The sequence below is a fragment of the Chiloscyllium plagiosum genome, chromosome 19, assembly GCF_004010195.1.
Source record: "Chiloscyllium plagiosum isolate BGI_BamShark_2017 chromosome 19, ASM401019v2, whole genome shotgun sequence".
Lineage (NCBI taxonomy): Eukaryota > Metazoa > Chordata > Chondrichthyes > Orectolobiformes > Hemiscylliidae > Chiloscyllium > Chiloscyllium plagiosum.
Genome location: NC_057728.1, coordinates 52428225 through 52445042, shown reverse-complemented (window position 1 = coordinate 52445042; position 16818 = coordinate 52428225). Strand labels below are relative to the sequence as shown.

Below are 16818 nucleotides of genomic sequence, written 5' to 3'. Positions count from 1 at the left end.
AAAAGTTGATTTTGCAGGTAAAGGGATGGCTGGAAAATGGAAATACTTCAGAAATGAGATAATGAGAGTCCAGAGACAGTGTATTCCTATTAGTTTGAAAGGAAAGGTTGGTAGGTGTAAGGAATGCTGGATGACGAGAGAAATTGAGGTTTTTATTAAGAAAAAGAAGGAAGCATATGTTAGAGCTAGACAGCAGAGATCAATGGAATCCTTAGTGTATGAAGGCAGTAGGAGTATACTTAAGAGGGAAATCAGGAGATAAAAAGGGAATGTGAGATTACTTTGGCAAATAGGGTTAAGGAGAATCCAAAGGGATTTTTATAAATACATTAAGGACAAAAGGGTAACTAGGGAGAGAATAGGGCCCCTCAAAGATCAGCAAGGTGGCCTTTGTGTGGAACCACAGGAGATGGGGGAGATACTAAATGTGTATTTTGCATCAGTATTTACTATGGAGAAGGACATGGAAGATAAAGAATGTGGGGAATAGATGGTGACATCTTGAAAATATCCACATTACAGAGGAGGAGGTGCTGGATATCTTAAAATGCATAGAAGTGAATAAATCCCAAGGAACTGATCAGGTGTACCTTAGAACTTTGTGGAAATGATTGCTGGATCCCTTGCTGAGATATTTGTATTATCGATAGTCACAGGTGAGGTGCCGGAAGACTGGAAATTGGCTAACATGGTGCCACTATTTAAGAAAGGTGGTAAGGAAAAACCAGGGAACTATGGACCAATGAGCCTAATATCAATGGTGAACAAGTTGTTTGAGGGAATCCTCAGGGACAGGACTTGCATGCATTTGGAAAGGCAAGTACTGATTAGAGATAGTCAGCATGGCTTTGTGCATGGTAAATCATGTCTCACGAACTTGATTGAGTTTTTTGAAGAAGTAACAGAAAGGATTGATGAGGACAGAGAGGTGGACGTGACCTAAATGGACTTCAGTAAGGCATTCAACAAGGTTCCCCATGGGAGACTGGTTCGCAAGGTTAGATCTCATGGAATACAGGGAGAACTAGCCATTTGGATACAGAACTGGCTCAAAGGTAGAAGACAGAGGGTGGTGATGGAGGGTTGCTTTTCAGACTGGAGGACTGTGACCAATGGTGTGCCACAAGGATCAGTGCTGGGTTTGCTACTTTTCGTCAATTGTATAAATGATGTGAATATGAACATGGGAGATATAGTTAGTATGTTTGCAGATGACACCAAAATTGGAGGTGTAGTGGACAGTAAAGAAGGTTACCTCAGAGTTCAATGGGATCTTGATCAGATGGGCCAATGGGCTGAGGAGTGGCAGATGGAATTTAATTTAGATAAATGTGAGGTGCTGCATTTTGGAAAGGCAAATCAGAGCAGAATTTATACACTTAATAGTGGGGTCCTGGGGAGTGTTGCTGAACCAAGAGACCTTGACGCTCCCTCACCGGCTATTGATTAATTCTTCACCGAAGTGCCTCATCCCACTACTGATACTGGAGGGATTTGCTATCCAGTGGTGTGAATGCAGCCACTTGGCAGAGCAGGAAGGTGTTGATGCAGAATGATAGGGTCTCTAAATCAAAGGCATTTGGTGCCTTTTTTACACACAGCAATTGAATGGGTGGGGGCCAACCTGGAACGCCCCCCCTCCCCTCCCCCAATCCAACAATATCCTTCCTGCCATTATCTGCCAGTACTTGGGCCCTTGATATTCCTGAACTTGGATCACTGCAGTATTAGTAAAAGCTACCACCTCCCTTGTGATGCTATGGGGCAATGAGTAGTTGCCTGCCTCTGATTGGGATTTAATTTGGCGACCCTTCCAGAAAGGAGAGAGCATGTGGTCTGGCAAATGAAATCCCTATCACTTGCATTGAATGAGGTAAGGGAGACTTGTCCTGAGAATGTTATAAAAAGATTTAAAGGTAACAGGGGAACTAAATATGAAATTAATATATTGTGCTTCTGCCAGTGCCTACCTTCCTAATTGATAAAGTATACATAGAAAATTTCATTTTTGTGAATGATCAGTTCTGACTGCATTTATGCTAGCTCCCTGGAATAGCTGTGTTGGACTGCAGCAGATTCATCAGGAGCCTCTCTTCTGTCCCACCCACCCATCTACCATTTCTGAGGATTTTTGATCAGAGCTGATGCGGATGTGTCTATCCAAATTAGATTACAATGCAATATAATGTTTGATCAGATCTAGAATTTAAAGATTGGCATGGTGAGCAATCAGCAACAGCAGAGCTGTACTCGAACTCTATTTACAATATCCTGGCTCCACACTTTACTAAAACCATCAATCCAGGGGATCAAGCATGGTTCAATAAAATAATAGAGGCGATCATACCTAGAGCAGCACAGTGCTTTCTTACAAATGAGACACCAACCTCAAAAGTGACAGAACTACTTGCCTGCCAAACAGCATAAGCAGCGATTGATTGGGCTAAGAGATTCCACAACTAATGGATCAGATCCAAGCTCTACAGTCCTGCCACATCCAGTCATCAAACATGGTGGATAATTAAACAATTCTCTACAAGAGAGACTGCACAGCTGTTCCAATCTTCAGTGATGACGGAACCCAACACATCAGTGCAGAAGAACAGGCTGAAACATTTGCAACAGTTTTCAACCAGAGTGCTGAGTGGTAGATCCAGATGCCAATCTTCAACCAAAATAATTCACTCCATGTGCTATCAATGGCTAAAGGCACTGATCCTGCAAAGGAGAATTATGGAATATTGCCCAACTATGTCTTTTATGTTTAATAAACAGGACAAATCTGAACCAGCTATTTACCACCCCATCAACACTGCAATCAAGCAGCACTGGTTTAGGAATATTCTGCTCAGTGATGCTCCGTTTGGGTTTTACCAGACCCACTCAGCTCCTGACTTTGTTACACCCTCAGTTCACATATGAACAAATGAGCTGAATTCCACACGGCAAGTGAGAATGACTGCCCTTGACGTCAAGGTAACATTTGATGGAGTAGTATCAAGGAGCCCTAACAAAACTGGAGTCACTGAGAATCCAAGGAAACTCTCACTGTTTGGATTCATGCCAAGCACAAAGGAAGATACTTGCTAGAGATCAGTCATCTCAGTTTTGGGACATCTTATAGGAGCTTTTCATCTGTTTCATCAATGTTTTTCATTTCATCATCGGCAAGAGTAGGGATATTTGCTAATTATTGCAAAATATTCACAACTCCTCAGCTGCTGAAGCAGTTTGCATCCAGATCCAGCAAGGCATGGGCAATATCAAGGATGGGGCTAAGAAATGATGAGTAACGTTCCTGCTACGTAAGTGCCAGGCAATCTTCAAAAAGAGTGAATTGAGTTATTCTGCCTTGATATTCAATGGCTTCATCATATATGAATTCTTCACTATCAACGTCCATGGGATAACCATTGACCCAAAACTGAACTGGATGAACCATATAAATACTGTGGCTGTAAGGTCAAGTCAGAAGCCAGGAATCCTGCAGTGAATAACTCACTTCCCAACTCTCTAAAGTCTGTCCATCATCAATGAGGTATAATTCAAGAGTGTGTTCCATCTACATGGATGTATTTCAGAAGTTCATCATGGTTGTTAGACAGCACTTTCCAAACCCATGACTGTGATCATCTTGAAGGATAAAGGCAGCAGATACGTGGGAATATCACTACATACAGGTTCCCTTCTAGGCCACGTGACATCCCAACATGAAAATATATTGCTGTTCCTTCAGTATTGCTATGTCAGAATCTTTGACCGTCCTTCCTAATAATACTGTGGGTGCATCTGCACCAAATGAAATACAGTAGTTTAAGAATGCAACTCATCAGCACCTTCTCAAGACCAACTAGTGATGGGCAATAAATGCTGGCCCAGCAATGACATCCAAATCACATGAATATATACTTTTAAAAGTGATTGATACATATCATCCGGCATGTTTCCTGTCATTTACACCGAGCGGGACTGTAAACAAGGAGCGATGGGATCTTTTATGATTTGAAGTGCTCCAGCAGTGTGAAGCAGATATCAGCTGGAACAAAAACAAAAATTCTCTGACTTGGTTATGTCACAGTTGTGTCAGGCCCATTTGGAATCTGATCAGTGAACTGGTGATGCCAATTAATCACAATATAGTCATCTGATTAGTGCATTATTTCTTTTGATGTTTAACCCATTAATCAGGGAAGTTAGAAGGAGAAATGGCAGTGGAGCAAAAAACGGACACAGGGAGGGAAAGCCTGAGAGAAGGGGGTATTGCCTGAGAATGAGGTGCAGATGGATTCCGACATGCCTTAAAAAGTCAATTTGATAATTATTTGAATAGAAAAGAAATGCAGGACTATGGGGACATTGTGAGGGGAGTTGAGACGAGCTGAATTGCTCTTACAGAGAGCTGACAGGAACATGAAGGGCTGAATGGCCTCTTGGGCCTTAAGTATCCATGATCCCAAGGTTCTAAAGGGAAGTGATAAGTATGTATGCAATTCTCAGATGGTGAATTATATTTGCAATTTTTTTTAGAATGAATATATTTCAAGAGAATTGGAAGTAAAGGAAAAAGAACTGGAAAAAACAAGGACCGAAATTGCTCAACTACAGGCCAAATGTAAGTCTTTTCAAAATAAAACTTTAAAATTGTTTTGTCAAATCTGTATATGAAGAGCAGTTTAGATAAAAAAGTTATTAAACTGGAAAGAGTCCAGAAGAAATTTACAAGGATGTTGCCAGGACTCAATGGCCTGAGATATAGGGTGAGGTTGGACAAGCTAGGACGTTTTTCTTTAGAGTGTAGGAGACTGAGGGAGGATCATATGGAGGTATGTAAGATCATGAGAAGCTTGGATAGGATGAATGCACTCAGTCTTTTACCCAGTGTTGGGGAATTGAGGACTAGGGGGCATCAGTTTAAGGATAGCGGGGAAAAGATAGAAGGGAACCTGAGGGGCAACGTTTTTACACAGAGAGTAGTACTCATATGGAATGAGCTGCCAGCAGAAGTGGTTGAGGTGGGTACATTAACAACATTTAAACAGCATGCAATAGATAGAGCTAAATGATCCCCTAACAAGTTGGTCAGACCTAAGGTCTGCAGTATTGTCACTTCTGTTTGCAAATAGTGGAAGGCAAGTGAACAAATAACAGGAGTTGGAGTTGAATATGTTCCCATCCTCAACATTCCAGCAATAGTACTAAAGGACAAGTACATGGATAGGAAAGGATTAGAAAGATATGGGCCAAGTGCAGGAAAATGGGGGTAGCGTGGACAGACAGTTTGGTTGGCATGGACCAGTCTGGGCCGAAGGACTTGTCTCTGTGCTGTAAGACTCTATGATCGTGGTTGCTGTAAATCAGAGATGAAACTACAAATTGCTAGAAGAGCTTAGCAGGTCTGGTAGCATCTGTGGAGAGAAATCAGTTATGAGGGAGGGTCGCTTGACCCAAAATGTTAACTTTGATTTCTGTTCACAGGTGCTACCGGACCTGCTGAGTTTTTCCAACAATTCCTATTTTTGTCTGTGGCTTGGAACTGTATTGCCATTCCTTCAGTGTCATTGGGTCATATTTCTGGAACTCCCTCCCTAACACATTGTGGGTCTACTACAGCTCATGGACTACAGTTATTTAAGAAGGTAGCTCACCGCCACCTTCTCAAGCGCAACTGGGACGAGCAATGAAGTGCTGGCTCAGCCCCCAACACCAACATCCCATTAGTGAATATTTACAAAAGACTGGTTGGGCAATAATTGGCTTAGTTGAATTTGTCTTGCATTTTGTGCACAAGTCATGCCTGAACAATTTTCTACACTATCAGGTAGATGCAAGCTCTGCAGCTGCATTGGAGCAATCTGGTTAGAGGCACAGAGTTCTGGAGCACGTCCTTTAGTACTATTGCTGGAATGTTGAGGATGGGAACATATTCAACTCCAACTCCTGTTATTTGTTCACTTGCCTTCCACTATTTGCAAATAGAAGTGGCAGTACTGCAGACCTTAGGTCTGACCAACTTGTTAGGGGATCATTTAGCTCTCTCTATTGCATGCTGCTTCTACTGTTTGGTCCCATGTTCCAGTTTCACCAGATTGACACCGCATTTTTTTTTTTACATATCTGGTACTGCTGTTGGAATGCTCTCCTGCAATATTCATTGAACTGGGATTGATCTCCCAGCCTGCTGGCTGAAGCCCTCAGTGGCACCTTCATTACTTTTATCTGTTGATTTGGCTCTTCCAATGCACTTCTGTTTAGACTCTGATGTTCTAGATTAGATTAGATTAGATTAGATTAGATTAGATTAGATTAGATTAGATTAGAATTGAACCCAGGTCTCTGGCGTTGTGAGGCAGCAGTGCTAACCACTGTGCCACCGTGTCGCCCACCATTCTACTTTCCCAAAACTTCGCATCATCCAAGATTTTGCAGTTTGTGTTTTAATTCATACCGAGTCAATTCCCTATCACTGCAATTAATTGGCTCCTGATCAAAGAATGGCTGGATTTGAAAATTCACATTCTTTTTTTAAAAATCCCTCCATGGCATTGCCCTTCCCCATTTTTGTAACCTGCTCTAATCCTGCAACCAATACCTGCATTCCTCTAAGTCCTCATCAGCATTCCCAGTTAGAACTGCTGCACCTTTAGTGCTGGTACTTTTGGTTCTCTTGGCCCTAGACTCCAGAATTCCCTTCCTACCTCTCTGCCTGTCCACCTCATCTTCCTGCTTTTAAGAGATTGGCCATCTGACCAAGTATTTCCACTGTGGCTTGATGTCATATTTTGTCTTATCATGTCCCTGTGAAGCACCTTGGAATGTTTCATTATATTAAAGATACTAAATGAGTTGTGATATACTTGATATACTTTGCACTTTTAATATGTTTTTTTTTCACTGAGTTAAATCTGACGACTGTAGTTCCTTTACTAATCTTTACTAATCTGAGGAATATTGGTTGGTTACAGTAAAAGAACTGATGGAAGAGAATCAGCAATTTGAAAGTGGTATGAAAGATATTTTACATGCCATAAAGAATACTCAAGTTGAAGGCATTTCAAAAGGAGGGGAAGAAATCCTTAAGATAGAAAGTCTGGAGAAACTAGTTACTGTAAGTATCATCACTTTTTCTCGTTCTAATTTCTGTCGTAGAACAGTATTGTCATTCCTTCACGATCTCTGGGTCAAGATTCTGAAACTATCTATCTTATTGCACATTGAGTGTACCTCACTGCATGGACTGCAGCTGTTCAAGTTAGTGACTCACCACCACCTTGTCAATGGCAGTTAGGGATGGATAATAAATACTGGCCTCGCCATTGGTAGGAGAGACTAGAACCTTAGAGTAAAGGGTAAGATCTTTTAGAACGGAGATGAGGAGAAACTTCTTCAGCCAGAGGGTGGTGAATCTATGGAATTCATTGCCACTGAAGGCTGTGGGGGCCAAGTCATTGAGGGCATTTAAGACTGAGATAGATACGTTCTTGATTATCAAGGGTTACGGGGAGAAAGCGGAAGAATGGGGTTGAAAAACCTATCAGCCATGATTGAATGGTGGAGCAGACTCAATGGGCTGAATGGCCTGATTTCTGCTCCTATATCTTATGGTCTGCATCCCTGAAAAAAATAACGAAAATAATAAACTGTTTAGTGAACCAATCTAATAAACCATTCTGAGCACTTTGTGTGCTGACTCTTGGAGGCCATTTCTTCCATGAAAGCAGCTCTGTACTATAATTCTGAGAGCCAAGAATTGGTTCATTACATCAAACATAGAACAGTACGGCACAGTACAGGCTCTTCGGCACTCGAAGTTGTGCCGACCTTTTATCCTACTCTAAGATCAAACTAACTTGCATACCCTTCATTTTGCCATCTTCCATGTGCCTAGCCAAGAGTTACTTTAATGTCCTTAATGTATGTGACTCCACTACCACTGCTGGCAGTGCATTCCACGCACTCACCACTTCTGTGTAAAGAACTCCCCTAAACCTTCCTTCGGTCACCTTAAAATTATGCCCCCTGATGATAGCCATTTCCACCCTGGGAAAAAGTCTCTGGCTATCCATCCTGTCAATGCCTCTCATCATCTTGTACACTTCTATCAAGTCACACCTCATCCTTCTTCGCTGCAATGAGAAAAATCCTAGCTCCTTCAACCTTTCTTCATAAGACACACCTTCCAGCCCTGGCAGCATCCTGGTAAATCTCCTCTGCACCCTCTATAAAGTTTCTAAATCCTTCTCATAATGAGACAACCAGAACTGAACACAATATTCCAAGTGTTCTAACCAGGGCTTTGTAGAGCTGCAGAATAACCTTGTGGCTCTTAAATTCAATCCCCTTGCTAATGAAAGCCAACACACCTAACGTCTTCTTAACAAGCCTAGCAACTTGGGTGGCAACCTTAGCCTGTTTCACGCTGTGCTCACAAACAACAAGGTCCCTCTCACTAGTGAATATTGAATCAGAGTTTTCATAAAGGACCTCCCCCACCACGTCCGACTGCAGGCACAAGTTCCCTCCACTATCCCTGATCAGCCCTACCCTCACTCTGGCCATTCTCTTGTTCTTCAATATGTGTAGAATGCCTTGGGGTTTTCCTTAATCCTACCCACCAAGGCTTTTTCATGCCCCCCTTCTCGCTCTCCTAAGTCCATTCTTCCATTCCTTCCTGGCTATCTTGTAACCGTCTAGAGCCCTGTCTGATCCTTGCTTCCTCAACCTTATGTAATGTTCCTTCTTCCTCTTGACTAGATGTTCCACATCACTTGTCATCCAAGGTTCCTTCCTTCACCCTACCATCCCTTCCTTGCCCCAGTGGGACAAACCTATCCAGCACGCGCAGCAAGTGCTCCCTAAACAACTCCACATTTCTGTCATGCATTTCCCTGAGAACATCAGTTCCCAATTTATGTTCCATAGTTCCTGCCTAATAGCATTGTAATTCCCCCTCCCCAATTATATACTTTTCCCTCTTCATGAGTGTAGCAAAGGTCAGGGAGTTGTGATCACTGTCATCGAAATGCTCTCCCACTGAGAGATCTGACGCCTGATCTGGTTCGTTGCCAAGTACCAAATCCAATATGGCCTCGTCTCTAGTCGGCCTATCTACATATTGAGTCAGGAATCGTTTGTAGACACACCTGACAAAATCTGCTCCATCCAACTATTTGTACTAACTAGGTTCCAATCAATATTAGGGAACTTGAAGTCACCCATGACAACACCCTGTTACTTCTGAACCTTTCCATAATCAGCCCGCCAATCTGCTCCTCTGTGTCTCTGTTGCTATTATTTGCGTCCTATGTTTTGTTTTGTGAAGTAAATGAGAATTTTCAACCAAATAATGTAAGTGTGAATAGGTACAGCAAGAGGAATGCATTTTTTTTAAGAACAATGCAAGGTGCTAGTCGACCTCCTTAGTTCCTATTGTATCTCTCACGACATTGCTCACTGGTAGTCCACATTCCTGAGTCCCGCAGCTTCCAGGTTGGCTTGAAATGTGATCTTAATTCCTGTTGGCTGTCGGATACAACCGGACTATCCCTTGCTTTTAGATGTTGTGATGGAGATTCAAACTTAATAATCAAGGTCACTCTCACTCTTGCACTTTGTATCTCTTCTATTCCATCTATCTGTGACTCCTCCTCTCTATACAGGTAGCTTTTGTATGACACAATGGTTGTGTTCTTGTACAATCCCGCAATAAAGAAAAATCACGCTTTAGAAAACAGTGTTGGTGATATAATCATGTTACAGCCAGCAGACATTTTAAAAGTTTGTGCTTTAGAAACACAGACTCCAACTCGTGAATTAATGTTAACTAAGTGCGCATTATATCAGAACGACATGCATATTTCTTTCCCTAATTTGTGGCACTCTGAATTCTGTGATCTGAAAACTATTGAAGATCTATGAGGCCTCATTACTGGCCTGAAATCTTTGTGATGCCTACTAATTTGAATCATGCTGATTAGTCACATAATCTGTGATATTTTTCAATTATTTATTCCATCAGTGCCAAACACACCACCTTTTGGGAATTTGACATCTGAAGAAATGTAGAAACATAGAACATAGGTGCAGGAGTAGACCAGTCAATATGATCATGGCTGATGATGCAATCTCAGTATCCCATTCCTGCCCTCTCTCCATCCCCCTTGATCCCTTTAGACTCAAGGGCCATTTCCAGCTCCCTCTTGAATATATCTAATGAACTGGCCCCAACAGCTTCCTGTGTGAGAGAATGCCTGTGGTGAAACGGTTAAAAATTATGTCCCAATACATGTGTGAATCTAACCGGAATGGAGGTGTTGCTTAGTCCCGTGTGAATCTTATTACACACCTCCCCGTGTGAATCTTCTTATCTGTATGTAACCAGAATGGAATGTGTTTTTTAGCCTTGCTCTGCTGTTCACATGAATGTTTATATCTGGAAAAGAGTATATCAGCTGGAAAAGTCTCCAGTTCGGGGAGTCTGCTCCGGGGTTACGTTTAACCGCCGAGCGTGGGTTGTTGGCAACCGCTCTACGAGAACTGACGGCTCCCAGTTCCGGGAACATGTAGAGTGAGTATAAGCCAGACCCGTTCTGGCGACGCTGCGGGGAATAAAATGCCCATATTCTAGCAGACTCGCCTCTTGGTCATTTGTTCTGTGTCAGACTACTCTCCTACGAACCTGACCTTGAGAATTTTTAAAAACATTTGGCGTAGTCGAGCAGGATCAATCGCAATTGAGGAGAGATTTTGATACAGAACAATGTTTTGGAAAAAGACTAAGAAACCAGAAGAACAAACTGTGGAGGTCCCGACCGTCCCGGGATGGCATGGATGTGGGCATGTACGTGGCAGTTTGTTTGAGAAAGGATCCCAGTCCTGCCGAAGAACCCCTTGCCTGGGGTACAGCGGAGGATGTGGGCATGTCCAAAAAACTGAAGCGGAGTTAACAGAATTGAATGGGATTGAACTGAACTGAACTGAGTGGAACTGAAGTGAATCAAATTGAACGGAACAAAATGGAACTGAGCTAAATTGAATTGAAATGGACGGAACTGAATTGAACACAATTGAATTGAACTGAACAGACCTGAACTGAGCTGAATTGAACTACACTGAATTGACTGAACTGAAATTAACTGAAACGAATTGCATAATGTAACACATGTTGTGGTGAGAGGGTTAAAATTATGTCCCAATACATGTGTGAATCATAATGTAACACATGTATTGGGTCAAGCAGTGGAATGTGGTGTAAAATTATGTCCCATTACATGTGTGTATCATTATGCAACACATGTATTGTGCCAAGCAGTGGAATGTGGTGAAAGGGTTAACATTGTGTCCCAATACATGTGTGAATCTAACCGGAATGGAGGTGTTGCTTAGTCCCGTGTGAATCTTATTGTACACCTTCCCGTGTGAATCTTCTTATCTGTATGTAACCAGAATGGAATGTGTTTTTTAGCCTTGCTCTGCTGTTCACATGAATGTTTATATCTGGAAAAGAGTATATCAGCTGGAAAAGTCTCCAGTTCGGGGAGTCTGCTCCGGGGTTACGTTTAACCGCCGAGCGTGGGTTGTTGGCAACCGCTCTACGAGAACTGACGGCTCCCAGTTCCGGTAACATGTAGAGTGAGTATAAGCCAGACCCGTTGTAAGTATGAGACCTGGTTGTGGCGACGCTGCGGGGAATAAAATGCTCATATTCTAGCAGACTCGCCTCTTGGTCGTTTGTTCTGTGTCAGACTACTCTCCTACGAACCTGACCTTGAGAATTTTTTAAAACAATGCCACAGGTTCCCAACTCTCTGAGTGAAGAAATACTACCTCATCTCAGTCCTGAATGGCTTGCCCCTTATTCTTAGACTGTGACCCCTTGTTTTGGACTTAGCAACATCGGTAGCATTCTTCCTGCATCTAGCCTGACCATTCCATCAGAATTCTCATCGTTTCTCTGAGATTCCCACTTATTCTTCTAAATTCCAGTGAATACAGGCCTATTCAATCCAGTCTTGCCTCATATGTGAGTCCTGTCATCCAAGCAATCAGTCTTGTGAACCTTTTGCTGCACTCTCTCAATTACAAGCATGTCCTTCCTCAGACTAGGAGACCAAAACTGCACACAATAATCAAGGTGTGGCCTCACCAAGGCTAATGAATAAACAGGTTCCAAAAACTATATTCATGGGGGTCTGAAAAATCTTTTCACTGATAACATAAAAGAAAGACTTGGAAACTCAAATATTTATCTAAAAAACATGGGCAAATGTAGCCAACATTTGCACATTCTGTGAAACATGGGACTTGCAGTTTGCAGAAATATGTTTAAAAACATTTAGTGGGCAACATTTGTCATATGGACAGTAGTGGAAATCTGACACCACTAACTATTGTCTTTATGTTGTACATTGGTCCACAGAATTATTCCTGAGTGAATTATTTCTATTACAAATGTGACGAAGTGACTTTGTCTTGTGAACTTGATTTAAAGTGCAACATGTGCTGACCTACTAATTGAGCTACACCAAATGTTGTTTCAGGCAATCGAGAGAAAGAATACCACAGATAAATTTAACAGTGATACCCACCTGAAAGCACAATTAGACCAGATGAAGGGGAGGAATGAGGAACTTCGACAGGAGCTTAAAGAGGCACGCAAAGAGGCTGGTATAGCTGGCAACCAGCTGGCAAAAGCTACAGAAAGGGTTCGTACGCTCAAAATCTGTCTTAGTGAGTACTTAACTACTGTATCCTGCCATTGGTTAGCACAATTGCCTGGCTACTGGTTTGCAATGCAGTGTGATGTCAACACCATTTGTTCAATTCCCATGCCAGCTGAAGCTATTAAGAAGGACTCTCCTCAACATCTACCCTTACCTGCGATACAGTGACTTGCAAGTTAAAACCACCACCAGTTGTCTCTGTGTAATGAGATTCTGCAAATTGGATTGCATAGGGTCAAACTGCAAGTGCCATTCTATTTATAACCTTACGTAAAATTCCTCCATGCACAAGTTGCCATTCAATTCAAGTCAATGCTAATGTTAGTAGGTTGTCAACATCAAATAACAGTTTTATCTGTCAGGTAAAGTAAAATAATTTCCTCAAATTTGCAACCTTGAAAGAAGGAAACCCACTATCCATACCCCAGGTGTTCTATGTGTGCGTCCAAGCACAAAGGACCACTAGTTTTTGAGTTTTAACTGCTGGCTGAAATAGCTGATCTAGAAAGCATTTCATCACCACTTTCTCAGGGGCAACTGGGGTTTGGTAATTAATGGTGGTCTTATCCAAATCTGAAGAATAAATATTTAATAAAAGAAGAACAAGGGTTGCAGAAGCATGAGAGAACCATTATTTCCATATTTTCTTCAAAGTCTCTCTCACTATCCTGACTTAAGCACATCTCAGCTGTTCCTTCACTGCAGGGTCAAAATCTTAGAATTCCCTACCCAACAGCACTATGTGCACATCTTCACCACATGGATTGCAAAATGTTAAGATGACTGCTCTCTCAACTTTCTGGATGACATTTGGGGATGGGAAATAAGTGCTGGATTTGTTAGTGCTGCTGAAACCCCATCATTAAAGTTCCAAAGCAAATCTCAAGTAGATGCCTTTCTTTTTCTTTCGCTAGATTACAAACCTGGAGAGTGAGCTAACTTTGTTACGACAATCTGGAGGATGCAGTGTTGTCTTCCAACCTCTCGCTTTGCCAGAAGGAATGGTACCCTCTAGTATTGATGTCATCAATACACTGAATGAATATTTGGTGCAACTTCTACAGGTATGTAAGTATATCCCATTGAATTTAATGGTTGATACTGTGTTCTAACCCTTATTTTGTTTATGGAGCCACAAAGCACAGAAGAAACCTATCTTCCCATCAAGTCTATGCTGACCTATCTATACTAATCCCACATTCCAGCACTTTGTCCATTGCGTTGAATGATATGTCATTCATATGTTCACCCATGTATTTTTAAAGGTTTTGAGGTTTCCTGCTTCTACCCTTCCAGGCAGTGCATTCCAGATTCCCACTACCCTCTGTGTGAAAATATTTTCCCTCAAATCTCCCCTTAAATCTCCCCTTTAACCTTAAAATTATGTCCTTTGTTACTTACCTTTCACCTAAGCAGATTAACTGCCATCTCTCCACCCAGTTCATGCCCCTCATAATCTTATACACTTCAGTGGGGTTCCTCTAAGCAATCTCTGCTTGAAAGAAAATAACCCCAGCCTATCTGGCCTCTTTCATACCTAAACTGTTCCACTCCAGGCAACATCAAGTGAATCTCCTCTGCATCCCATCCATTGCAATTACATCCTTCCTATAGTTCAGTTGCCAGAATTGCAGTCCAGCTGTGGCCTCACCAAAGTTTTGTACAACTCGAAGATAACCTCTCCGCACATATAATCTATGCCACAACTGATAAAGGCAAGCCTCCTATATGTCTTCTTAACCATCGTAATAACCTGTCCTACTGCCTTCAGGAATCTGTAGACAAGTACCACAAGATCCTTCTGTTCTTCTGAGTTTCTGAGTATCCTGAAGGTCACTGGCAAGATTTTTATCTTATTTTTGGCTTTTCATTTTTCTCTCCCCCACATGTAGAAATGTCTGTCTGAAAACAGAAGACTAGCCATGATCTTATTAAATAATGGAGCAACTGAGCGGTCTAATCCTGCTCATATTTCTTATGAGCTTATTTTCTCATCTACTGTTTTTCAAACTCTTTCATAATCTTTAAGACCCAGGACCGTGAAGAATTCTCATTTCAAGTAAAGATAAAAAAGCATTCTCACATGGCTGCCTATAAAAGCAAACTTTAAGTTTTGCCATTCTGTGTATTCTTCACTTCCTCCCCATGCTGTGCCATCATTTCATTAAATCCCATCCAACCGTATCTCTTCATTCTTAGAGAAGGCAAAGTTCAAATTATTTAAAACACATACCTTTTTATATCTTTCAGAGCCAGGTGATAAAGGATAGAACCAGATTATAATCTTTAAACGTGTATAAGCTTTTATTTACAGAGAGACATATTGTACTTCTAAATTCAACCAACAGAATTTCCGCCTGTTCACACACATTTTTTAATCAGCATGTTTGATCATTCTATGACACACCTCCATGACAGTTATAGCTTACACACAGACCTTCTGGCCTCAAGGTAGGGGAACTATTACTGCACCACATATATGACCACAAGTGCAACCCTGTTTATGTCCATAACATCAATGCAATTAATGCTCCATTGATGTATAATTAATATACCTTATCCAAGTGCAGACAGATATATTTTGCACAAGAATCTCCCAGGGTAGTTGAAGATGGTGAACTGGCGTGAGCTCCATGAGTCACAGGTTTTGATCATGTTATAAGGTGTAAAGAGGTGAGATGGCTGGGAAATGATCATGTCACTTGACTATTAATCCATGACCCGACACTTTGGGGACATAGGTTTGAATCCCACCACAAAAGATTGTGAAATTTTAATTCAATAAATTAAAAAAAAAGTTAATCTGATGGCAATCATGTCACCACAATCAATTGACGTAAAAAGCCATCTGGTTCACTAATGTCTTAGAACATAGAACATAGAACAATACAGCACAGAACAGGCCCTTCGGCCCACGATGTTGTGCCGAACTTCTAACCTAGATTAAGTACCCATCCATGTACCTATCCAAATGCCGCTTAAAGGTCGCCAATGATTCCGACTCTACCACTCCCACGGGCAGCGCATTCCATGCCCCCACCACTCTCTGGGTAAAGAACCCACCCCTGACATCTCCCCTATACCTTCCACCCTTCACCTTAAATTTATGTCCCCTTGTAACACTCTGTTGTACCCGGGGAAAAAGTTTCTGACTGTCTACTCTATCTATTCCTCTGATCATCTTATAAACCCCTATCAAGTCACCCCTCATCCTTCGCCGTTCCAACGAGAAAAGGCCGAGAACTCTCAACCTATCCTCGTACGACTTCCTCTCCATTCCAGGCAACATCCTGGAAAATCTTCTCTGCACCCTCTCCAAAGCTTCCACATCTTTCCTAAAGTGAGGCGACCAGAACTGCACACAGTAATCCAACTGTGGCCTAACCAAAGTCCTGTACAGCTGCAACATCACTTCACGACTCTTGAATTCAATCCCTCTGCTAATGAACGATAATACTCCATAGGCCTTCTTACAAACTCTATCCACCTGAGTGGCAACCTTCAAAGATCTATGTACATAGACCCCAAGATCCCTCTGTTCCTCCACCTGACTAAGAACCCTACCATTAACCCTCTATTCCGCATTCTTATTTGTTCTTCCAAAATGGACAACCTCACACGTGGCAGGGTTGAACTCCATCTGCCACTCCTCAGCCCAGCTCTGCATCATATCTAAGTCCCTCTGCAGCCAACAACAGCCCTCCTCACTGTCCACAACTCCACCTATCTTCGTATCATCTGCAAATTTACTGACCCACCCTTCGACTCCCTCATCTAAGTCATTAATAAAAATTACAAACAGCAGAGGACCCAGAACTGATCCCTGCGGAACTCCACTTGTAACTGGGCTCCAGGCTGAATATTTACCATCTACCACCACTCTCTGCCTTCGACCGGTTAGCCAGTTTTCTATCCAATTGGCCAAATTTCCCTCTATCCATGCCTCCTGACTTTCCGCATAAGCCTACCATGGGGAACCTTATCAAATGCCTTACTAAAATCCATGTACACTACATCCACTGCTCTACCCTCATCCACATGCTTGGTCACCTCCTCGAAGAATTCAATAAGACTTGTAAGGCAAGACCTACCCTCCACA

General features: G+C 42.0%; 1 protein-coding gene across 5 annotated transcripts in view; it reads left to right on the top strand.

Annotated features, from left to right (window-relative positions):
- Positions 1 to 16818, top strand: part of LOC122559812 (centrosomal protein of 290 kDa-like) — a 60711-nt gene that overhangs the window by 33340 nt on the left and 10553 nt on the right. For 4 of the 5 annotated variants that reach the window (XM_043709890.1, XM_043709886.1, XM_043709888.1 and 1 more), the window contains 4 exons: positions 4528 to 4612; positions 6963 to 7105; positions 12537 to 12701; positions 13634 to 13783. In XM_043709890.1, the coding sequence (XP_043565825.1) occupies positions 4528 to 4612; positions 6963 to 7105; positions 12537 to 12701; positions 13634 to 13783 (543 nt within the window). Of the gene's footprint in view, positions 1 to 4527; positions 4613 to 6962; positions 7106 to 12536; positions 12702 to 13633; positions 13788 to 16818 lie in introns of all 5 variants that reach the window. The other variant, XM_043709891.1, reaches the window with a different exon arrangement.